The sequence below is a fragment of the Camellia sinensis genome, chromosome 15 (assembly GCF_055761805.1).
Source record: "Camellia sinensis isolate YWXY chromosome 15, ASM5576180v1, whole genome shotgun sequence".
Lineage (NCBI taxonomy): Eukaryota > Viridiplantae > Streptophyta > Magnoliopsida > Ericales > Theaceae > Camellia > Camellia sinensis.
In genome coordinates this window covers 68,912,059-68,938,949 of record NC_138975.1, presented here as the reverse complement: position 1 = coordinate 68,938,949, position 26,891 = coordinate 68,912,059, and the positions used below count along the sequence as shown (strand labels likewise).

Below are 26,891 nucleotides of genomic sequence, written 5' to 3'. Positions count from 1 at the left end.
CAAACTCTGTGAGTAACAATTGTGTAAAGATATGTTCAAATGATTATCTTCTGAATACTGAACTGAACTGTTTACTGAACTGATATTGTTACTGAATGAATGTATGTTCTATCTTCTGAACTGTATTGTGGCATCCTTAGCACCTACTGTTTACTGTTACTGTTACAGAGATCTCTGTCGGTTCCTTCGTGGGACCACTACTGTTTACTGATTGATGGCCATCATTTACTGTTCGGTCTTTTAAGACCTACTGTTTACTGTACTGTTATGCTAATGGATGTACCACATATGACTGTACTGACTGAAATACTGATTTAATGGACTATTTTCATTACTGTAAGGACATTTCATTCATAACCCCTTTACGCATTATGTTATTCACTGGGCTTTAGCTCACTGTTTATATATATATGTAGGTGCTCAGCCGCCAGATCGGAGCTAGGAGCGTGGGTTAGACTCCAATTTTGTCAAGCCAGCCTTTGTGCCTCACTGAGAGGTTCCGAGTTGCCATGTTATGGCTTTGGGGTGTCTTGTTTTTCCCCCGTCTGTCTCCATACTGTTTGGATTACTGTATAGACTGTTAACTGCTAACCGTACTGTTATCGAGGGATTAGGTCCCTGCACCGTGTGACTGTAAATTTTGTATAGACTGTACTGTTTGTATATGTGAATGCATGAAAAATCTTTTTGGCATACAGACTGACACAGCTCCATGGACACTATTCATTTACTGTATTGGCTTTCGCCAGGCCCTGTACTCTGTTTTATTATCCTACTGTTCTGCAGGCCTTCGGTAATCTCGGATTACTGGCCGGTTACGGTGCTAAACCCATAGGGCCGGGTTTGGGTCGTGACACTTTTGAAGAAATAAAATGGATAGCTTCAAGAATAGAATTGTTGGCTTCTTGCTAGGATTTTTGGACTAAAGATTTGAATCTGTTGTCCAGAAACTAGGCGGCCTCCAATCTAAAGGGTCTAAGGGAAGGGTTAGGAAGATGCTTACCTCTAGTGTAAACAATCATTGGACAGTGATTAGAGTAGGTTATGGGGAGGTTTTTAATCGCCCCTTCTTGAAAAATAACTCTCTATTCTGTGTTACAAGCTGCGCGATCTAATCTTTTGAGAGTATTAGCCATGTCCTGACGCCCATTAGACCAGGTAAGATCAGGTCTTGAGCGGCCCAAATCCATGAGATTGCACCTATTCAACCTGGCCGCAAATTTTCTGGTCCTAGCTTGACTGTGCGAAGGCACAAAGCTCCTCTTCTCGCTAGGGCTAGCAAAGTCGTTGAAATCGCCTACAACCAACCAAGGTTCAGACATGCTTTCTACCATTGACTGTAAATTTTTCCATAGAGTGTCATGGTTTCTTGGGTTCGAGCTGGCGTAGACTGTAGAGAGAATCCAATCTAGGAAATGATCACTCTTAATTTTGTCTGTGTTACCTGAGGATTAGCATCCAGAGCCATAACAGTCACCTTAAAGGGGTCCCAAAGAAGCCGGATACCTCTATACGTATCCACCAGAAAAACATAGGTAGAGGCAATAAATCCCAAATTGTTGAAAAAGAGGCCCATTGAGTTGAGTTGAACCTTGGTTTCCATAATGACAATGATGGATGGGTTGTGGCTCTGTGTTTGAACACATTGTTACCGACTCCTCGACAATTCCACACTAGCATCTTCATGGATGATGAGTTTGGGTACTGCGGAAGAGGACTATGATCAGGGGTTCCCAGAATTTTCCTAACTCGAAGACGATCGTTTACCATAGCTCCTGTTGAGCCTATCAGAATGCTGTGAGTTAAAGACCTGTAGCTCATCAAGTTGAGATTTATCTTTACCCGAGCTTCTTCTATCTACCACTCTATTGCGATTAGGTAAGTAGTTTCGATCTTTGGGTCTATTACGATGTACATTTGGTTGCAGCTCTCAAAATCGTATCTCTGAAGATCAATATAATAATGATGCGTCCTCTAGTTCTAAAAATAAAAAAAATGTTACGTCCCAATATTTCAACTAACAAAAATAGGATAAATTACAATGATGTCCCTTAAGGTTTGAAAAATACAAAGTAAGCCTTTAATTTTGACATAATTCTACTGAAATCTCTTTTAGTAAAGTTAAATTGACTGAAATTAATACAGATATTATAAAAATACAAAAATAAACAACTTACATATATATTTTCATGTAAAATAGATAATATCATTTTTTTTATCCATATAACTAACAAATTATTGATAAAAAAGAGATTAAGTATCATATAAATTAAAGAATAAATTATACTTTGCCCTTTTATGTTCGACCATTTTTTTCATTTTGGCCTTTCATGTTTCAATTTTTTTGCAATTTACTCCAAAGACTAACTTATATATAAAATTAGACAGAAAATAACTCTTTGACAACAAGATGGCATAAAAATATTTTATTATATATAACTCACACATCTATTACAAACTCAAACTCTAATATAATAATATAATTATGTCATATGGAATAGGGGTGAGCATGGTCCGGATTGGATCGGATTGGGATAAAACCAGGACCAATCCGTTATTTACGGTTCCTGAAAAATCGGAACCAATCCGATCCGTTTAAATCTTGGAACCAATCCGAACCAATCCATTTCAACACGGATTAGATCGGTTTAGGACCACGGATTCACATAATTAAATAACAAAAAAAAAATATATATATATATAATACTTTAATTTTATAAAAATATAAACATAGTACTATATTAGTTCTACAATAGCAACATGTTTTTTTATAATAGCGACATAATGTTCTAGAATTTAAACAATCATAAAAAAACTAGTTTCATCATAAGTATTTAGATCATTACAAATTAAAACTAAAAACTAAAAAACAAAAGTAATAAAAGAAGATATTATACGAGGTTTAGGTTTGAGTTTAGATTTTATATAGAATAAGAGAAGATACTATGGGGGAGGATGTATAATAAAAATATAGACTATTTGTATACGGTCCGGATCGGTTCCAATCCGGAACCGTGAGGTTCAATCCGGAACCAATCCGTGGACTACGGATTTTTAATTCTTCAATCCGGAACCGAACCACGGATTCGAAAAACCAATCCAAACCTATCGGATTGGACTGGACTGGATCGGATTACGGATTTTACAGATTTCTTGCTCAGCCCTAATATGGAAGCTAACATGACATTTTCTATTTAATTTTGAACATAAGTCAACTTTAAGAATAAATTAGAAAAAAGAAAACAAAAACCTTGAAGCATAAAGAGGCAAAGTGAGGAAAAAAAAAAAAAACTTTAAGGGAGCAAAGTGTAATTTATCCTAAATGAAAATTTTAAGAGAATTCAATGTAATTATGGTCAAAGTTTCAACATTTATTATTTTTTTTTCAAACTTTTAAGAAGGTAAATGTAATTTATTTAAAAAAACAAGATAAGGTGCAATATGTAATTCTCCAACGAGTAATGGTAGAGACTCGCATTTGTGACCTTCAAATGCACTTATAATGATGTGCAAGAAAGTAGAACTCTACATAATTAAATATGTGACAAATTAAAAGTTAACACTTATTATTTCACATTATTATAGATAAAATTATGAATATTTCATTAGAGACTTCAAATGTTTTCATTCTCAAACTATTATTAAATAAATTTCCTCACTTTCTTTTTTCTTTTCTTTTTTTGGCTAGTAAATTTCCCCGCTTGATTGGCTCAATCTATGGCAAGTGTACGCAAAGATTTTCTTCAAAGAAAAATGAGTGACCCCTTTTCTGGAGAACCTTCACAATTATCATTTATAATGTGTGAGGCCCATTTATATATATGTGAAACTCACATTATAACATAATTTTTAAAGTGATTTATATTATTTATGATATGTAAAACTCACTTATATATTGGTAGTGCTACGTAACTCGAAATTCTTTGGCTCGAATTTGGTTCGACACCAAAACGACGTCGTTTTGGTGTCTTTTTTTTTTTTTTTTTTTCTTTTTCCTGTGTTTTTGTTCAATCAGAAACGAAGAGGGGAGAAGAAGAAGAGGGGAGGAGAAGAAGAAGAAGAAGAAGAAGAAGAAGAAAGAGGGAAGGTAGAAGGGAGAACTGGACAGGAGGGGGCCTCAACCAATGGCGGAGGAGCGGCGGAGGCAGTGGTGCTGCGACGAGCTGTGATCGGCGAGGCGGTGGTGTTGCGACTACGACGATCGGCGAGGAGGTGGTGCTGCGACGATCGGCGGCGGTGGTGCTGCCTCCTCCTCTTTCTCTTCTCCTCTCTTCTCTCCCTCTTTCTCCTCTCCTCTTCCCTCTGTTTGTGCAGAGCTCCTTTGCTTGAAAAGGAAAAAAAAATTCAAGCCGTTTCAAGGCTCTCAGTTTCGAGCTCTGAGTCATTTTTCCTTATATATATATATATATATATATGAAACTCACATTATAAATAATATAGATCACTTTAAAGAGTGCGAGACTTTCAAAAATGGTCTCTATCATTTCTTCAGCGGAGAAATCCAGCCACTCATATGATTTTGGGATCTGTAAAGTTCTCCAGGATTGGACCCACTTTACGAATAGTCCCAAGTTGTGGTTTCATAAGTAACACTGCCATAACTTAAGAATTTTTTTTTTTTTTTTAAATTTCACTTTTATCTTTTATCTTTTAAATTATTATTATTATTTATTTTATTATTAAAATTTTAATTTTGACTATTTAATTATTAATTTTTTTTATTTATGTGATTCAATTGAAGATTATTGTATAAATTAACAATAGTTAAATCTAATTTGATAGATAAAACGATTGTGATATGTAATTTGTTTTAATTTGTATCCGTATTAATTGATTATTTTAAATTTTACACAACTTATATTATACATTCAGACATCCATTAAAATGATTGTGAAATGTAATTTGTTCAAAATAATAAGAAAGAAAAGTGTTTTGTTGTACAATTTAAATTCTAAAATATTATTTTTATTCATTAAATTTGACTTCAGGCCGCGGCCCATGCCGCGCGTATGCAAGCAAGGCCACAGCCTTGGCCGCAGCCTAGTCCGCGCGCATGTCAGCCAGGCCATGGCCTTGTCAAGTGCTGCAGCCGAAGCCGCGCGCATGCAAGTGAGAAAGCGGCCCTGTTCGGTTTACGACCCGAGGCTGCTGTTATTGATTTTATAATCATCTCCAATTAAATTACACAAATCGAAATAAAAAAAAATTTAGGAATTAAATAAACAAAAATCATAATTTAAAGATGAAATAGAAAAAATGATATCAATAAAAGAGATAAAAGAGAAATTATAATGAAAATGAATTTATAATTGTCGACCTTACTATTTCAAATTAGGCAGTGACTTCTTTTCAATTTGAAATTGGATTAGAGCTTGTTGTTGGGCTTTCGTGAGCCTATTACGAAGCCCACATTGATGATCCGAACCACTAAATGTATAGAGCTCGTCGACTACTTTATCCCTACAAAATATTATGTTGATTGGTTATCGATAGTCATTTGATCAAATTAAATTTAGGTCAACAGTAAACATAATTTAAAAAATAAATTATTGACACAAATATAATCTAATCAAATGAATATTAATATCCGATCAATATAATTTTTTTAAAAAATAAAATTTCTAATAAATTTTACATATTAAATAATTTAAATCATTAATATGAATGCAAAATTGATTCAAAATGCGTCAGACTAAACCATCCAATTGGAAGACTCAACTGAAAAGGGTCCAATCCCTTCAAATTAATCACAATTGTTTACACAGAATCCACTAGTATGGCATACCCTCCCACGTGGTGAGCTGCGCTGGTGCGTCAGCTTAGACAGAGAAAGTTTTACAGCTGCTACTCTTTTTTATTTATTTATTTATTTATTATTTTTCATGGGCCGACAATGTCTCTAGCCCTACCACTTTGAAAAATGTAATTATTCTCTCCCCAATAAAAATAAAGTCCATTATTATAAAATTAAACAAAAAGAGTAAATTATAAAATTAACAAAATTTATACTTTTTTTATTAGAAATATTATACAAACACAATTGTTTATGTGTATTTGGGGGAAATTATTTAATAATTTCGAAACATCACTTGACTATACTCTAAATTAATCATTAATTATTTAGCTTTGTGTTATTTTTTCATTCTCAACATAAATCGTGGGTTCCTATTCCTCTCTATCAATCAAAACCTTATGGAGTACCACCTACCCATACTTTGAAAATAGTGAATAATTACATGTACTCTGTCTGTTTCAATACAAAACACTCATTGTTATATAATTTGAAATTATAAAAATATAATTATTATATCATTTTGTATAAATTATATTTTATTTTTTTTATTCACATATATTCTAGTGGTAGATAAAAAAAAATTTCTTTACTGCATTTGTATTAGTAAGTTTTTATTCAAAAACAATTTTATTAGTTTGTGTATTATTTTTAATTAAAAATACAATTCATGAATAGCATGTTCTACAAATTTTGCAAATTAATAAACAGAAAAATTAATGTTATAATTTAGATTCATTGTTTCACATTTAAGATAAATTTGGTCTGCATATTAATTTTTAGATAAATTTTACTTTACCACCTTATAGTTTAGGCTATGTGCACAACTTTGTCATTTATAAATAAACACATAACTCTAAGGAGCACTTACCAATCAGTTCTATTAGCTAAGTTTGTTTACTTATATGTTCTGACTGATATATTTATCACTGTAAATTTATTTATAAAAACGAAAAAGACTAATAAATTTATCATTTGATAAATTTATCAATATAACTTAATGGGTAATAAATTTCAAAAGTAAGATCTATTAATAATTTACCTTAGATTATGAATTAAAGTGCATTATTAGGTCAATTAACAACTTAAACAAAATGACTAAAATCCTTTATTCATTTGCAACTCTATTGTGCAGACTATGAATATTTGTCACTTTTTGGGAAGCCAAATTTATTTTAACCCCATGCTCATTTTGTATACAATTTACCTACTAACATTTAGAAATGAGTACATAACAACCTTATATCTTAGTATATTTCTTACAATTTTATTAGATTTCACGGAATATTGAGAATTGACAAACTTAAAATAAATAAATAAATAAATAAATAAAATTGTGGTAAATTTTAAATGATAGAAGAATAATTCGCTCGTAGATCAAATCACAAAAAGATAAAGTGGAATTTGTCTTAAATTTTTTAGTATAAATTTATCTAACTAATTTTTGTACACATCCATCTAAAAAATTTCATGTGGCTTGAACATCTACTAATTGAATTATCTATGCTTAAGTAATTTGAGAATAACTTTTTTTGTGACAATAAAATATCAACACCAACTCAGCCTTTACACACATATAATAGATTTTATTTAGAAATCAAAGTCACAATCCACTTTCCTCAGGAGCAAAAAGCTATTCATAGCCAAATAACTCGATCCGTTTCTTTTCCTCCATGGTTGTCTCTTCTATAACGGAATCAATGTTACGACCAAAATACCCCTTCCTACCACGTACTTGTAGGCACTACTATGCAATTGGAAAATGAACAAGATGAAGGGTATTTTTGTCATTTTATGATATTCAAGTTAGTTAAGTCATTTTGCATGGGAAATAGTTTTTTCAATAATATTAGGTATCATGAAAGAAATATCATAAAAAATCTTTAAAAAAATTCTTCACCTTAAATTAGTTGTAATGTTTTATTGTATGTTATGCAATCACTTTTGGATTAGTTTCATAAAATTTTTCATGATATTTGTTTCATGATGCGTAACATTATTCTAGTTTTTTTTTCTCCGTGTAGACTTTTTTTTTTATTCGAAAATTAACTTTCGAATAAAATTATTTGGCTTGAAAATCAACTTCCAAACAAAATTATTTGATTTTCCTTATATACTTTATTCGGAAGTTTTTTTTTTTGGTTATATAAGGTATCTTGGGACAGCTAACGCGTACCAGATTAAGTCCTTATAGCCTAAACAGACCCCAAACAAGTCTTTCCAAAACAGGGCTTACACCCTACAGTCCGTGGCCCCAAGATATGGGTTTACTGGCTAGAAGATTGGAACCTGAAATCTGGGAGGGAGGAAATCTCCAGGCTCCATTCGGCATTCACTATACCAACCACCGTATAGTTTTGGATTCAGAAATTGATATCCAAACAAAATTATTTGATTTAAAAATTAAAGTATGTGAAGTGACATAATGTGTTGTGTGAAATTAGAAGCTCCGTACCGCCTATATATTGAACACAAATTTGTGCCACCCTCACCACCTTAGTACTCATATTTCTCTTCTGCAACTTTTCTTCAAGAATGGAAGAACAAGATCAGAAGGAATTGCAGCTCCTCCCACCCACAGCTTCTTCATCATCATCATCCTCACTTAAATTGATCAGATCAGCACAGTCGGATCCCTACGATGGGCCATCATCACTAGACCTTCAACTGTCGATTAGCGTGAGGCCAATTAGACCCCCACGGTCATCCAATTGTGTTGCAATGAAGCCAATTGGTGGTGATTACAGTAGCGATGGTGGTTGTGTTGTTGAGGCACTGAGATGGCAGGCAGCGGAGCAAATTAGGCTGGCAGCCATGGAAAAGGCATACGCGGAGCGGGTGAGGGAGCTGAGCAGGCGGGAAATGGAGTTGGCTCAGTCGGAGTTGACGCGTGCCAGGGACATGTGGGAGAGAGCTTGCCAGGAAGTCGAAAAGGCTGAAAGAATGAAAGAGAAGGCGACTCGAAGGAGGATAGACTCTACCTCCACTACTACTACTACTACTACTACGTGCATGGAGATCACTTGCCAGTCTTGCAGGCAAAAGTTTCGGCCTTAATTAAATAAAATCCTCCTCCTATGTATTTTCATTCGCACAATCATGTATCGAGATTCCTATTACCTCACCTAGGAGATCTCTCTCTTTATCCAAATTTCTGTCATCTGTTTCAATATGTACTCTCAGTTACACTCGATCATATATTGAGATTTAAACAGTATTACTTTGGCGTTAGAAGTGCAATGAGACAGAAGAACAAAGAAATTTTGATGCCCAAGTGGACTTGTTTTGGGTTTGTAATGTTTCTGAATGAAAAAGGAAAGACACAATAAAGTGGGATTGGAGCTTCAAAATGCCTTTCTTTTTTTTCCTGACACAATCTGCATGATTTATTTGCTACCCAGATGGAATAATAATGCATACATGTTTAGAGGGAATTATTATTGTAGTAATATTGGATTCTTGAAGCTCATTTTTATTTCAAGAAAATCAAAGAACTCACTTTGTTTTAAAACTGCCATTCATCAGGTGGCAATTTCAGTAACTTAAAGCTTTGTGAAATCTTGAGTTATACCCTGTACAGTTCATCACAAGAAGCTTTAGGCTGAGAGTCTGATTCTAATTTCACTGTGAAGAGTTAGGATATATGGTGGGAAATGGACTTAACTCTGTTCAAGATAATTGGCTTTAATAATTACCATAAATTTTGGTCCTTACACTTGTCTAATAATAGAAATTATGTACATGGACCATGCAGAAGTTAGACTGTCGATAAACCACGAGGTTGGTCTAGTGGTCAGAATTCCAGTAGGTGTTGCACTGGGAAGTCATGAGTTTGATAAAATATACAAAAATAAGATAAAATAAAAGGTAAATTTATAAAATTTATACATGTAATTTCTGTAATTTGTGTCTTGTACTAATTTTGTCTTTTAGTTTTTCAAATGATATCAATTTAATCTAATTGAGAAAGGGAAAAAAAATTAAAAAGGCAAAATGGTCCATTCAAAAAGGAATTGATCATTTCAACTTGGACGCCAATATCTTAATCATTTTAAACAGAATGAATTTATGAACCATTTTGCATATTGATTTTAGTCTAAATTCTAAAAGTGCATTATTAATTAGATTAAATTAACACAATGTTACTTACCCAAAAAAAAAAAAAAAACACACACACACACACACACAATGTGAAAATTGCAAGGGTAAAATTGATGCAATTAGAATTATAAAGATTAAGTTGACACAAGAAAAAAATTGCAAGGATTACGGATGTAATTTACCCAAACTAAAAGCAGTTAGGGAGTTGATGGTTGGCATGGTACTTGATTATGTGACAGTGAAATTTTTCATTATCTTTTTTTCTTATCCAGCATTTTCCACAGTTAAAATTCAGCCAATTCAACATATATATTTTTAGTTACAACAACTAGAACATAATTATGGTTTCAGAGTCTTATCAATACCCATGGATTGTATACAAGCACCTTATAAATCAACCAAATTGGCTGGTTTCATCTACATTCAGCTGACTTAATGCATGTTTAGCTACTTTTTATTTTCTTTGGTGAGACTTCAAAATCAACCATCAGCTGACTTAATGCACGTTTAGCTACTTTTTATTTTCTTTGGTGAGACTTCAAAATCAACCATCTCTCTCTCTCTCTCTCTCATTTTATTTTTCTTTTTTTAGTAAACCACGCACCACACTCCACACGCTACAAAGCACACATTTGTATGAAAGATATTTGAAAAATATGAGTGTCTAACTTGGTTTGCTGCAACATATGATCAATCAATTTTGAGCAGATAGCCCCAAAATAACCAACTCACTGAAGGAATTCTTCCAATTGATGATGATTAAATTAAATTAATTATTCATTGATTTATTAGACTTTATTGATTTCCTTTCATGGTTAAGAAACTAGAAAAGTAGCCCATATTGCCCACTGGCCAAATAATATCTGCTCACTCAATTTAGAGCGTCTAGGCAAAGAAACCATGTATATAAAATAATTAGGGCGTGCAAAAAAAAAGTCATCTATGTATTCAAATGGGATAGTAAAACTATTTTTTTTTTTTTTTTCAATTTTGTAGATTTTCAATCTTTACCCATGAGACATCCGTGTTTGTTTGATCAAAATTCTCAACAATTTTTATTTGCTCTATTCTACTATCGAAACTCAGGACTCAGGACGCGAACCTCTCGCGAGTCAAACCTGGCATGGACCAGTGTTGAGTTCAGAACCTTGAAGTGGATAGAAAAAGGCAAATGAATGGGAACAAAAACCAAACCAATTCATCAACAAGAAGACAATAAATATATGGCTGTATGCAATTGTATATAAGCCCATTAACTTTAGCTCATCAGAAACCAAAACAACCACTAGTCATGTCTAGAATCCAATCCAATCCAATCCAACCCAATAATAAAAGAAACATTTTTAGATGGAGGATGAGTCTATGCCAAAGGCATTGGACAGAGCAGTGAACACTGCATCCATTCCGTTTGCTTCATTTGCCAGCAACCTCCAAACATGTTACCCTGATACAGATGATCTGTCAATGGGGAGGTTGCCTTCAATAATAATACACTGATTTGATTCTTTCATTTCATAATCTAGCGGGAATCCCAAATGTTTTCCTATATCAAATCCTTTTGAAAGGTACATTTGCATACACCTGCCTGTTGGGGTTCAAGTTTCATTGTTACCTGATACATATTATGGTTTTAAATATCGGTATCATGAAAGCTACATTCGCACCTGTTGTGAATTCTGATACAAATTTTCCTTTTTCTATTTTTTTCCCTAGAGATGGCAAAAGTGAAAGTACAATTGCAAACAGCATGAAGGGCATGGGAAGAAATGATACATAATCCTGATTATATCAACTATAATTGCAAGTGCAATCTTTATTAGTTGCAATCTGTTGACTTGAAAGGTGAACATAATTCAAAATCTAATGAACACTTCCTTTTTTGCTAATTCCTAATCACTTCTCTTGCTTTTTGCTGCCATTAGCTATAATGGTAGTATGGCACCAATGAGATCTTAAGGACTTCAAATTTGATTTGGAGAAAGAAATATTGTTTCACTGTCAATCCCAAAATTGTTTGACATCCAGGCAGGCATGTACCTTATATGTGAGGAATTATTGAGTAGTTTCATGACACGTTTGATTAAAGGATAAAAAGGGTTAAGAGGTGGGCCCATCAGAATTTTAGTTCACTGTTTGATTGCGAGATTAAAAGAGAAATTATATGTGTGGAAATATTTGGACCCACATGTTTGTTAGTTCAACATTTATTTGTTAGTATTAAAATTCTGGGTAAATTTAATTCAAGTATGGGGAAATGAGAAAAAAAAAATGAGGGATTCTTAAATAATATAATAGAGATTAAGGTATTAAAATGATTAGGCCTCTCCGAATTATTTTCGTCATTCATCCAATATTCAAAAGTGTTTATATATTTTTATTTCATCCTAATCAAATATGATACATAACTCCTTCTATTCAATCTTTTATCATATAGCCAATCCCATAAAAAATAATCTGGCAATTAAATGTGCCCTTAGAGTACCAATAGAATGCTGACATGGTGCATCCAGACCAGTAAGAGGATTAGTCGCAAAATGAGCGAAACCAACCTGGGTGGAAATGAGATCAGCTCGTCCATTCTGTTTTGCGCTGCCTCATTGCGCTGTGTTTGGTTGGGTTATTTGAGAAGAGATTTGGAAAGGGAAAGAGAAAAGATAGGTGAAATGTGAATAAAATATACCTACATTTCACCTAGTTTCATATATCTTTTCCTTTTCCTTTTCAAAATTCTTTCCCAAATCTTCCAATCAAACACAGTATTACTCAAAACACAGTGCACTTGTCATGACAATGCTCCGAAAGTAGTGAATAATTTTACTATGCAGAAAAGGCACTACCATAGTGATGTGCTTCCATCAATGTCTCACATCCATTTTGATAAAGCGAAGATGCTACGAGTGTGAGGAATCTACACTGGCATACATATGTGAAACCAAAGAGTGACTTTTATCTCTCTTGTTTTTCTCCAAACAACCTTGAATGCCAATTATGAAAATTCACAACTTAGGACTACTACCGTTCACAACAACACAATGCCAGCCAATTTTGTTGTTGCTAGCTGCAGCATGGCTTAATAATCACACTGATGATTGAATGCAAACTTTTTAATAATTAGATTCTATATTAATTGATTCCCTTTTGATTATCTTTCACTTGGATACGTTCAGAGAATTACAAAGCGATATCAATTCCTGCAGAAAAGTTGAACACCAAGATAAAAGATGTAGGACCTCTTTCCACAGCAATCTTCAAACAAGTCATCATGGCAAATCCTAAGATTTGTCCCTTCGCATTGTCCCCATGTCAATTGTATTTATTACTAATAAATAATAATGCACTGTTCTAAATTCTAGTTATTTGAAGGTTGATATGTTGAATCCTTGTTTTTAACCTCATATCATATGAATTATGTAACTCAACTTCTTCTATATCAGACTTTTCTCAAGTCATCTGTTCCATCCTCTTTCAAACCCTACATAGCCAAAAAGTAGGACACTCCATCTGTGGATATCACAATTTCTATTCTACAATAGACTCGTAAATTGTAAAGCATATATGCTACTATGGGGTGTTTGGTGTGGATTATAAGGGTGATTATAACTTTTGACAATCTATGTTAGACTGTTTGATGTAACTTCTGCTTACAGTTTTTTAGGCAGAAATAGTTTAAATAAGCTGAGAAACACTAATTATTTAGAAACTGGAGAAAAAATGTTTTTGGTTTCTACTTTATGATTATCAGCTTTTAGCTTATAATAAGATGTACCAAACAGCACCAGAAATTGTCTCAAAACAGTTCGACATGGTATGCAAATTTTCTATTAGTTTGACATATAAGATCCCTCAAAATAGTGTGGGATGTGAGGTCCATATTTTGGGAAACAACTACCTATGTTTTGGATGGCAATTCTTTTTTAAGATGGAATTGTCCTATCATTACTATCACCACTACACCATCATAAAAACGGATTCGAGATACCTTTTTCGTTTAAACCAAATCCATAGATAATATTGGTAAATCACATGCTTCCAATAATGAACTCAAACCTTTCTTAGCGATGGAGTGATACTACAATATCTGATCATCACCAGCACAATTCATAGTACAGAGGCACGGTTGTTCAAGATGGCAAAGTTAAAAAGAGAAAGTTGGAGAGATTTACTAAATATCCACACACCATATATGTTTGTGATTATCCACGCATATCCCCACGATAATTTGATTCAAAATTCAAACTTTCTAAATGGATCATTGATCATGCAATCATGGGCGCCCAAACCGTGTTCGAAACTTGACCTGATTTCCAACAGACAAATTGTTCAAGTTAAAGCTTTTTATCAATAAAGAAATTTCTATTCTGGTGGGCATATTTTCTAATTATGGGACATTTCACCGAAGCTTCCTTTTATTTTTTGAAAATGTTATGTTCCAAATCAAAATATAGCGGAAAATTCCCATACTTTGAAATTGAAGTCTATGAAAATTTTGGAGCGCTAACCTATTGTTTAATATTTTCTATGTCTCAGGACTTTTTGTCGAAACTCTTTTTTAGTTTTAAAAAATGTTACGTATCAACATAAAATAAATAAATAATAAATAAATAAAAAATTCTCAAAATATGCATAGCATAAATTCAGATTTTAATGTCATGTATATTACACTCAAAATGAATGTGCTGCACATATTTTTGAAGGCATAACATGTTGTTTAACCCTTTTTTGGTGAAGTGTTACTATTATCAATATGAGAATGTGAGATTCTAATTAAGTTCATCTACAAGAATGGTGATAAGGATTTCTTTCGAAGTCATTGAATCTTTTTTCTCATTTAAGAATCTTCTCCATTTTTTCACTCCGTCCCGAACAGTAATTAGGACCAATTTAGTTAACAAAAATGTTTTAGAACTCTAATAAAGGAGCTCTAATTGCGAGTGAGTCCTACATGTTTGTGTTTGTTTGTTTGTTTGTTTTTGTTTTGTTTTGTTTTGTTTTTTTTTTTGATTTTCCATGTCATTAGACCTCCTTCATTTAGAGGGATGCATCATTGTTGTTTAGTTAAATATACATGTTTTAATTGAATACTTCTGATTTTCTTTTTGATTCTTCTCAAAGTAGAAGATTATTCTCTTTACCAAGCATATGCGGATCACAATCTTCTAATAAGAATAAGAGATATTTCTCGATCAATTCCTTTACCTCTCATTCTTCAAGAATCTTTAGCAATGAGACATTAAGGTTATATTTGGATCATGAATTTAAAAAAAATTGAAAAGAAAATGAAAAAAAGTAAGAAAAACGTGAATAAAAAATGAACCAAAATTTTTCTTTATTTTCTCTTACTTTTACATTTTTTTTTTCAAATGTATACCTAAATTTATCATCCAAATACAACATTAAGAATTAAAAAAAAAAATCACAAAGAAAAGTGGGGTATTGTTTTGTTCATGTGAGGACTCATATTATATAGTTCATAATTTGATAATCAAAAAAAAAAAAAAAGCATTCAATCTTATAGAGTAATGTTACAAATTGACATTTTAAATCCAAAATTCACATACAATGACATGGCAAGAAAAGTAGGTCTTATATCATTAAATGTGTAACTAATTAAAAGTTGACACTAATCATACTATCTTATTGTGAGTCAGTATAAAAAAAAAATTATGGGACTGAAACATTTTGCTAATACTACCCCATAAAGAATAGGAAAATGTTTAGAACCCCTACAAGGAAGGACCCCACTAATATATTCTCTATTGATGTATTTAATTTTATTTTTCTATTTCTAACAGTAACATAAATAATTCAAATTATTTTAAGAATAGTGCGAATTTCTATCATTATTGTTTACAAGACCTACTCATCATCTCTTTCCACGTAACAAAGCAAAACCAACCAGATATTGTACCGTCAAGATTGTTCCGTCAAGTCATTTCAAACCCAGAGAAAAAGTCAACTTGCTTTGAAGGTCGGGAAAGTTGAGATCATGGTGGTGGGTGGAATCAGAAAAACATTCTCACCATCTGAAAATGCGAATCGCACCATTGGATAGCTGTTGGCTAAAATGTTGGCTTATTTTTTCTACGAAGGAAAATATCATAAATGCGAGCGTGCCAGCAAGGATTGAAAAATCCTTACAGATTAAATTCAAGCCAATTATCAAGCGATTGTGTTGACGGTTCTTTTGCCTCAACGAAGAGGACTTCAAGATTGCCAAGTGTAAAGAAAAGAAAAATTAAAAGAAGAATGGGGAACGGAGAAAGATGATTGAGTGAACAATCAAAGTAATAATTACTTACCTCTACTCCTATGCTTCGAAAAGAAAGTGCATAAAATGCTAAGAAATGGAAATGCTGAAAATAAATGCTTCGAAATATAAATCTATGTTAAACTACTCCTAAGATAAGGAAAATAACAAGAAATATTGAAATCAAGTGTCTTTGATTATGAATTCTGGATCCTTTACAATGTAGCCATTAATGGCTATTTATAGAAGAAAAAATACAGCAATAACTACTTAGTAACTACCCATTTCTTCCATCTTCATTCTTGTCTTGCCATGTGTCATTCCACTCATCCACTTTGTCCTCCCACTCATCCACTTTGTCCTTCATATTCTCCATTATCTTTATAACTTCCTTTAACTTCCAAATGAATAAGAGGATGCCACGTGTCCTGCAATTATATAAATAATAAATAATAATAAAAATTACAGATTTATGGTGTTAACATTACCCCCCGCGGCCCTTAAAAATGATGTTTACTTGAATTTTTGAAGGGCCGAACCAAGCACATGACTAACCTAAGCAGTAAAGTGCTTCGAATGATGTAACAACACCAATAAAGTGCTTCGAATGAGTATGAAATTATGACTAGATGACTCGAATTATGACTAGTAACAAGCTTCGAAAGTGATATAAAGGACCAAAATCATTCTTCGAAGGTCGATGGAACCGACCAAAGACGAATTACATCCTCAAAAATACTCGACAAAGCTTCGAAGGTTCACAACCACCATTATTATTTCTTCGAAGCTGTTGTTGATGCAAGATAGAGAGCTTCTAAGCTTACAAAATTATGGCAAAACAGCTTTCGAAGCAACTTATGGCAAAACGGCTTTCGAAGCTGTTTTTGGCCAACCATTGTGGTTTATTCAAAGCTTATATGTTCTGGTTCACACATAATTAATGGAAATATTAATTTTGTGCTTCGAACCAATTATTATTTCTTCGAAGACACCAAAACTGTTGTTCTTCGAGCCAACTTATGATGCCAAAAACAGGCATTATTCGACAACTAATTAATTGTCATTTTACATATATTTGAAGAGATGTACACATTTCGAAAGTTTTCAAAGTTTTATACAGTTTCGAAGGTGAAGTAATCAACCTTCGAAACAACTCTTGATGTTTCGAATGTATCTTCAAAGCTTTATACAGCTTCGAAAGTAGAGTAATCAACCTTCGAAACAACTCTTGATGCTTCGAATGTATCTTCGATGCTTTGATTGTGTACATACAAACAATTGGCCATCAATTTGAAAAGATAAGCCATTTTCAACCATTTATTTAAATGCACAGGCTTTTTCTAGCCAAATTCATGCATTTTAAATGGTTATCCCTTGTTCTTAGTGCTTCGAACTCATAAGAACAATTTGTTAATTTTATTAGCCACATCATCAAAATTATATTTTGATGTGAACCACAAATCCAAAAAGGATTTTGAACACCAAAAGTCATGGTATAGTGTGACCATGAAAATTCATACTTTTTGACATTTTGAAAAATGTCAAAAATTTTGAATTCATGAACAGTGGCTTGTTCATTATCCTTGACCATGTTTGTTTTAAAAACATGACTTTCGCCGAATTGATTTTCATAATTCTTTGGCAAAGTAGGTTGTTTTTCCATGTTAGCCATTAATGGCTTATGAAAATCCCCCATAAGAATGTTATTTTCATGACTTGACTCTCTAAAAATTGGTTTTTGAACCCCCCGAGCCATGTATGAAACATCATTCTTAGCCAAATTTGGCTCAAAAACATGCTCTTTCGTTATGTTAATTTCATAATTTGGCTCTTTAAAAACGGATTCTTGAACCCCCCGAGCCATTGATGAAATCAACTCTTTGCTTTTGCTATTTTTAACCAAGGAAAAATTCTGAAAAAATTCACCAATTCCGGCCATTAAGGCCTCAGTTAAAGACTTGGTAGTGAGAGTTGATAACTCATCATTCCATTGGCGAATTTCCATATCAAGTTGATGAATTTCTCCAATTAAATGGTGTCTTTTTTCTTCCACCAAATAATATTGTAAGGGATGAAAATTTATTTCATCAAGAAAATGGATCTCTTCTTGAAGATCCAAAATTTCTTGTTTACGCCAATAAATTTCATCTAGACTATTTGAAATGGACAAATCCAATTCATTTTCCATTTATTACACTTGACGTCCCACCGGGCGTGCCAAAAAATGTTGGCTAAAATGTTGGCTTATTTTCCCTACGAAGGAAAATATCATAAATGCGAGTGTGCCAGCAAGGATTGAAAAATCCTTACAGATTAAATTCAAGCCAATTATCAAGCGATTGTGTTGACGGTTCTTTTGCCTCAACGAAGAGGACTTCAAGATTGCCAAGTGTAAAGAAAAGAAGAATGGGGAACGGAGAAAGATGATTGAGTGAACAATCAAAGTAATAATTACTTACCTCTACTCCTATGCTTCGAAAAGAAAGTGCATAAAATGCTTCGAAATGGAAATGCTGAAAATAAATGCTTCGAAATATAAATCTATGTTAAACTACTCCTAAGATAAGGAAAATAACAAGAAATATTGAAATCAAGTGTCTTTGATTATGAATTCTGGATCCTTTACAATGTAGCCATTAATGGCTATTTATAGAAGAAAAAATACAGCAATAACTACTTAGTAACTACCCATTTCTTCCATCTTCATTCTTGTCTTGCCATGTGTCATTCCACTCATCCACTTTGTCCTCCCACTCATCCACTTTGTCCTTCATATTCTCCATTATCTTTATAACTTCCTTTAACTTCCAAATGAATAAGAGGATGCCACGTGTCCTGCAATTATATAAATAATAAATAATAATAAAAATTGCAGATTTATGGTGTTAACAATAGCATTGCTACTAGTAGATGCATAACAGTTGGTCTGTTATGTAACTTTATTACCTTTTGCAACAACCAAATCTAGTATATAAATTCATCTATAAAAATAGGGTTTAAAGTCTTTCAAATCATAATTGGCAATTTGGCATATCAACAGTAGAGAACATTACTATCATGTATCTAAATTTCCAAAAAAAAAAAAAATAAATAAAATTTGTTTCTGTTAACACCATAAATCTGCAATTTTTATTATTATTTATTATTTATATAATTGCAGGACACGTGGCATCCTCTTATTCATTTGGAAGTTAAAGGAAGTTATAAAGATAATGGAGAATATGAAGGACAAAGTGGATGAGTGGGAGGACAAAGTGGATGAGTGGAATGACACATGGCAAGACAAGAATGAAGATGGAAGAAATGGGTAGTTACTAAGTAGTTATTGCTGTATTTTTTCTTCTATAAATAGCCATTAATGGCTACATTGTAAAGGATCCAGAATTCATAATCAAAGACACTTGATTTCAATATTTCTTGTTATTTTCCTTATCTTAGGAGTAGTTTAACATAGATTTATATTTCGAAGCATTTATTTTCAGCATTTCCATTTCTTAGCATTTTATGCACTTTCTTTTCGAAGCATAGGAGTAGAGGTAAGTAATTATTACTTTGATTGTTCACTCAATCATCTTTCTCCGTTCCCCATTCTTCTTTTAATTTTTCTTTTCTTTACACTTGGCAATCTTGAAGTCCTCTTCGTTGAGGCAAAAGAACCGTCAACACAATCGCTTGATAATTGGCTTGAATTTAATCTGTAAGGATTTTTCAATCCTTGCTGGCACGCTCGCATTTATGATATTTTCCTTCGTAGGAAAAATAAGCCAACATTTTAGCCAACATTTTTTGGCACGCCCGGTGGGACGTCAAGTGTAATAAATGGAAAATGAATTGGATTTGTCCATTTCAAATAGTCTAGATGAAATTTATTGGCGTAAACAAGAAATTTTGGATCTTCAAGAAGAGATCCATTTTCTTGATGAAATAAATTTTCATCCCTTACAATATTATTTGGTGGAAGAAAAAAGACACCATTTAATTGGAGAAATTCATCAACTTGATATGGAAATTCGCCAATGGAATGATGAGTTATCAACTCTCACTACCAAGTCTTTAACTGAGGCCTTAATGGCCGGAATTGGTGAATTTTTTCAGAATTTTTCCTTGGTTAAAAATAGCAAAAGCAAAGAGTTGATTTCATCAATGGCTCGGGGGGTTCAAGAATCCGTTTTTAAAGAGCCAAATTATGAAATTAACATAACGAAAGAGCATGTTTTTGAGCCAAATTTGGCTAAGAATGATGTTTCATACATGGCTCGGGGGGTTCAAAAATCAATTTTTAGAGAGTCAAGTCATGAAAATAACATTCTTATGGGGGATTTTCATAAGCCATTAATGGCTAACATGGAAAAACAACCTACTTTGCCAAAGAATTATGAAAATCAATTCGGCGAAAGTCTTGTTTTTAAAACAAACATGGTCAAGGATAATGAACAAGCCACTGTTCATGAATTCAAAATTTTTGACATTTTTCAAAATGTCAAAAAGTATGAATTTTCATGGTCACACTATACCATGACTTTTGGTGTTCAAAATCCTTTTTGGATTTGTGGTTCACATCAAAATATAATTTTGATGATGTGGCTAATAAAATTAACAAATTGTTCTTATGAGTTCGAAGCACTAAGAACAAGGGATAACCATTTAAAATGCATGAATTTGGCTAGAAAAAGCCTGTGCATTTAAATAAATGGTTGAAAATGGCTTATCTTTTCAAATTGATGGCCAATTGTTTGTATGTACACAATCAAAGCATCGAAGATATATTCGAAGCATCAAGAGTTGTTTCGAAGGTTGATTACTCTACTTTCGAAGCTGTATAAAGCTTTGAAGATACATTCGAAACATCAAGAGTTGTTTCGAAGGTTGATTACTTCACCTTCGAAACTGTATAAAACTTTGAAAACTTTCGAAATGTGTACATCTCTTCAAATATATGTAAAATGACAATTAATTAGTTGTCGAATAATGCCTGTTTTTGGCATCATAAGTTGGCTCGAAGAACAACAGTTTTGGTGTCTTCGAAGAAATAATAATTGGTTCGAAGCACAAAATTAATATTTCCATTAATTATGTGTGAACCAGAACATATAAGCTTTGAATAAACCACAATGGTTGGCCAAAAACAGCTTCGAAAGCCGTTTTGCCATAAGTTGCTTCGAAAGCTGTTTTGCCATAATTTTGTAAGCTTCGAAGCTCTCTATCTTGCATCAACAACAGCTTCGAAGAAATAATAATGGTGGTTGTGAACCTTCGAAGCTTTGTCGAGTATTTTTGAGGATGTAATTCGTCTTTGGTCGGTTCCATCGACCTTCGAAGAATGATTTTGGTCCTTTATATCACTTTCGAAGCTTGTTACTAGTCATAATTCGAGTCATCTAGTCATAATTTCATACTCATTCGAAGCACTTTATTGGTGTTGTTACATCATTCGAAGCACTTTACTGCTTAGGTTAGTCATGTGCTTGGTTCGGCCCTTCAAAAATTCAAGTAAACATCATTTTTAAGGGCCGCGGGGGGTAATGTTAACACCATAAATCTGCAATTTTTATTATTATTTATTATTTATATAATTGCAGGACACGTGGCATCCTCTTATTCATTTGGAAGTTAAAGGAAGTTATAAAGATAATGGAGAATATGAAGGACAAAGTGGATGAGTGGGAGGACAAAGTGGATGAGTGGAATGACACATGGCAAGACAAGAATGAAGATGGAAGAAATGGGTAGTTACTAAGTAGTTATTGCTGTATTTTTTCTTCTATAAATAGCCATTAATGGCTACATTGTAAAGGATCCAGAATTCATAATCAAAGACACTTGATTTCAATATTTCTTGTTATTTTCCTTATCTTAGGAGTAGTTTAACATAGATTTATATTTCGAAGCATTTATTTTCAGCATTTCCATTTCGAAGCATTTTATGCACTTTCTTTTCGAAGCATAGGAGTAGAGGTAAGTAATTATTACTTTGATTGTTCACTCAATCATCTTTCTCCGTTCCCCATTCTTCTTTTCTTTACACTTGGCAATCTTGAAGTCCTCTTCGTTGAGGCAAAAGAACCGTCAACACAATCGCTTGATAATTGGCTTGAATTTAATCTGTAAGGATTTTTCAATCCTTGCTGGCACGCTCGCATTTATGATATTTTCCTTCGTAGGGAAAATAAGCCAACATTTTAGCCAACAGTTTCGTGCCCTATCAAATAATTCTACTATTCTAATATAATTACACGGTTCTTTTCTAAAATATAAATACGTAACATTTTAATTCATATGTTTATTTAATTGTTTACCTAAAATGTCTATTTTATCCTTCGTTGTCCTTATTTCCAGCCATCATCTACATCTAAACATTTATATTCAATGTTTGCCGAACCAAAGAGTTTATATTCAATGTTTGCCGAACCAAAGAGTTTACATCTAAACATTTTAATTCATATCTAAATATTTATATTTATATTCAATGTTTGCCATCATCCTTATTTTATCCTTCATTGTCCTTATTTCCAGCCATCATCTCCATTAAATGGTGAACACAAACCCTTCTTGGGAGGATGAGTCCCATTCTGTTCATTTGGGCTCACTATAATTCGGACTCTCAAATTGTCACGGTTCTAAATCTGAACCAAAGAGTCCAAATCCGGCAAATCGTTTTGAGAAAACAGATTTTTAGAAAGAAGTGCCAAACATGGACTGCTTTGCCAAATACAGAGTCGCCACCTAAATATTTTTTATGGGGGAATTTAGGAAACCTTGACTCGTTGCCTAAGGCCACGTGTCCATCATCACAAAAGTTGCCTCGGCTCGAGAACTTGGGTACGATTGGGGAAGGTCAGCTATGAGCACCCCCGCTCGCCCGATCCAAAGATCGGCCTCTACTAACCATGATATCTGGTTTTGAAAACGTTATGTGTTCTTATACAGATTATTAGCCTAATCTTACTATGTGATGCGCACAACACAAAAATATAGACTAGATCGCCTAATTTGGAACAAAGCATTGCATATCCGTTTGTTTGGAAATGACTTGAAATCTGCTACTCACGAGTAGGCTAAAACACGAATTTCAATGAGTTGTTCCGACTCAAACAATCCAATCTTCACCCACAGGCATTCAGGCAGTAATATCACATAAACACATGGCCACATGGTAAGCATGTTGTCATGTTAACATTCACATTCATGCGAGATGCTAAAGCATAAGAGCTTACCCAGTACTCCAACCCAAAACAGAAACTAGTTAGTGATCAAATGTATGATCCTAGTTCATGTTAAGATGGCTAATGCAACACATACAAAATGCAACTAGAATAGGCTCGGCTAATCTAAGAATGACATATGATGATGCCACAGCTAACACGTATTCAACTTGGAATTGAAATACAATGCAGTTAGTATGATGCGCCGAGCCCGGTGCATGTAATACAGATGGATGGATGCACGCATGCAAAGCATAAGGTATGCTAATTTAAATATGCTCTAATACTAACCATTGAAAGCTAGTAAATAAAAAAGGGAAGAAAGACGCGGGGTTGGAAGATATACATACACTCACGCACACTTATTACACAATTGCCCTGACTCGGAGGGTCCGAATAAATATTACACAACCAAATGAATACTACTAAATTAAATTTTACAGAACTTTTAATTAATTAACGGATTAAATGCAGAAGGAAGGTGGCCGCAGCCTTGCCTCGGAATGCGTGGATGATGCATGCTTGACTTGCCTTGCTCGGAAACCCGTACCATGCCACTATTGCCTCTGTTTACACTGCCTTGCTACTCTAAAAATTGTGAAAGTTTCCAGAACTGCTTTGAGCTTCCTTCTAGTGCTGTGGAGTGCCACCGGCCAGAACAAAAGGCCACCGGTCATGGGAATGGGATTATCGGCCAAAGCTTGTGTCATCGGCTGGACACTGATGGCCGGTCAGCACTAGAGATGGCCGGTCGGTTATTTCTTCCTGCAGAATCCTGCAGTTGACAACAGTAGAGGGTAAGCAGTGTATGGCATGGAATTTTCAAGCAAATGTGAGCATGGACACACTCCCTATCATGCAATGGACTCAAGGGAGCGTGACTCTCGACCCTCGGGCCATCAATTATGCATTTTGATGCATGATGACCTAAGAGGCCAAGTTTGCCATTCAATGTAAATGCATGCACAAAAGAAATGAATGCCTCATGCCCTATCATGTTGAGGTCAAGGGCATTGGTGACCGATGAGTGATACGTGTTTCGTCACTTTAAGTATGAACACGCCTCATTCCTCAGATTTGGTTTGACACCCCAAACCAAACCTAATGCAATGCATGTATGTCATATATAATGCAAAATGATGCAACGTAATGCAATGCAATATGAGCATGTTAGCCTAATACAATGCAATACTACCAAGACATGCAAGCTAATCTGATGTCACATTAGTATGCCAAGTATGCAACAAGGTCATGCCATTAGCTAAGCAATATGTAAAAATGCAAACAAGATATAATGCAAGCATACAACTAATGTAATGCAACATACATCATGCCAAGTATGTAATTATGTACAAGGGTGGTCTTAAATTGAAAAGGGAGGCCTCAGCCCTGCCCCAAAAACAGTGGCCAAAGATGGTGCAAAAGAGCACCAATTATGCATGCAAACATGCACACAACAAGGTTCATCATCTAAGTATGGAAGGGGGCAACTCTAGGCATACTTGAAGGCGATATACATGGATGTTAAACACTCATGTTAAACTCTGAAAAGCATGCGAAGAATGATACCAAAACATGCTAGGAAATGAGTGCGAAATAGAAGGCATTCAAGGCCACAAAAGAGAGCATTGCCCAACACCTATCCTAAGCAAACATGGTATGGACTATGCAACCAAAAACAGAGTTACAATGCACCAAAACAAGTCCCAAAACCCACTGTTATGGCAGCTCGAATGACTCAAACACATAGGCATGCACAAAAGCCCAAACATGGAGCATGAGACCACACCTCTTCAAGGCATTGAAAGGAGAACAAATGTAAGCATGTAAGCACAAAACATGGACTGAAATGACATAATAAGTGATTCCAAATCACTGAAATAGCTAAGGTAATGCATGCTAATGACTCACACATCCGATGTCAACATGCTAGAATGCAAAGGGACTATACAAAGCATGAAAGGTATGACCAAATCAATACCTAACAGACCTCAAGCATGATGAAACATGACCAAAAGCTTCACAAAGCTAGGCAAAAACACGAGAGCATGGTAGGCTAAATGCATGATGCACTTCTAGGCAAAATAAGGGAATACAAAGCAAGTATATTAAGCATGCAAAGGGCCATTAATCCGACCAAAAACAGAGATATAATATGACCAAATAACACCCAAAAACCTCTGAAATGAAGCCAAAAGAAACTAAGCATACATGCTACCCTTATGAGCCAAAAATGCAAACAAAAGAGAGACAAAGGGAGAGGGGTGCCCCTCCCCTATGCAAGACTTCAAGACCCCTTCTTCACCACTGAAAATCCACTGGATTTCAGTGGTGAGAAGGTCAATACACAAAAGATCCAAAAGCTTAACAAAGAGAGCACAAAAAAGGCCAAACAAGGACTAAGGGGAGAGGTCGACCCCCAACACCAAAGCGACCTTAATGAAGTATCTTAAGCATGCAAATACAAGACTTTTTTTTAGTTATACACAAAGCTTAAATCAGTATGCAAGATAGGTTAAAGACTAGTGCAAGATTGGGGAAAATAAAGCAAAAGTGTTACCCTTGAAGAACACTTCAAGAACAGCAAATGCAACCACCTTCTTCAGATCAAAATCAGCTCAAAACTTGAAGAACAAACCCTCAACACCTCCAAAGTCAAAGTATGGTGTAATACTATGTGTTCTAGTGCAAAACTAAGAACAAACTACACTTTTAGGCCCTCAAACACACACAAATCAAGAGAGAGAGAGGGAGATATATATATATAGAGAGAGTGATATATATCAAAGATATATGTAATTAGGTCTGGTTTTGCTGAACCTCTCAAATGGAGAAGAGAGGTCTCCTTATATAGACAAGGCAATGGTGCTAAACTTCTTAGAAAAGCTAATATAAAAGGGTCAAGGGGGTCAAGCTTCCAAGGGAAGCTAACCAAAAGGTCCAAGCTTCTTGAGGAAGCTAAGACAAAGGGTCATGCTTCCTCAAGAAGCTAGACCAAAAGAGGTCAAGCTTCCATGAGAAGCTTGAGTAAAATGGTGCAAAGGTTCAAAATAGCCACACAAGTGTATGAGGGGGAGGGTCCGTGCACTCCAGCTGGCACAGCTGGCTTGCACCATGCCTAAAAAAGGCAAAAAGGAGGTATCGACCAGAAGAGGAGACAATCGGCCAAATAAATGGTCGGCCGGCTACTATAAATGGTCGGCCTGCTATTTTGCTGGTTGGCCGGATAAATTGGTGGCCGATACATGGCTGCCAAGGCCAAAAAGTGGTCAGTGGATGTACAGATTGAAGCTCCAGAAGTTAGCTTTCCAATGGCACAAACCTTGCATTAAAATTCCTCCTGTGTAAAAAGTTATGCCCGTTTTGGTGAAGCCGCGCAGATTCGATCCAACCGATTGATCCCCTACTTCAACCAACCATATCTCCCCCACCCGGACTTGGCTTTAGGAGATTCTTGAGTGAAAAATGAAGCCCCGGAAGTAAGATTTCCAGTGGTGGTGGCCTCATAGCTAAAATCCAAGTATGAAAATGAATAAGCCCGATTCAGCAA

General features: G+C 34.3%; 1 protein-coding gene across 1 annotated transcript; it reads left to right on the top strand.

Annotated features, from left to right (window-relative positions):
• The first annotated feature begins 8,202 nt into the window (after positions 1–8,202).
• On the top strand, positions 8,203–9,008 carry LOC114267993 (uncharacterized). The gene has a single exon (XM_028209097.2). The coding sequence runs from the start codon at positions 8,327–8,329 to the stop codon at positions 8,846–8,848; it is 522 nt and encodes a 173-aa protein (XP_028064898.2). The 5' UTR covers positions 8,203–8,326; the 3' UTR covers positions 8,849–9,008.
• Positions 9,009–26,891: the final 17,883 nt, after the last annotated feature.

What these genes read in the sequence shown, in the direction of transcription:
- LOC114267993 (XM_028209097.2), top strand. Translation starts at nt 8,327, where the DNA reads ATGGAAGAACAAGATCAGAAGGAATTGCAGCTCCTCCCACCCACAGCT.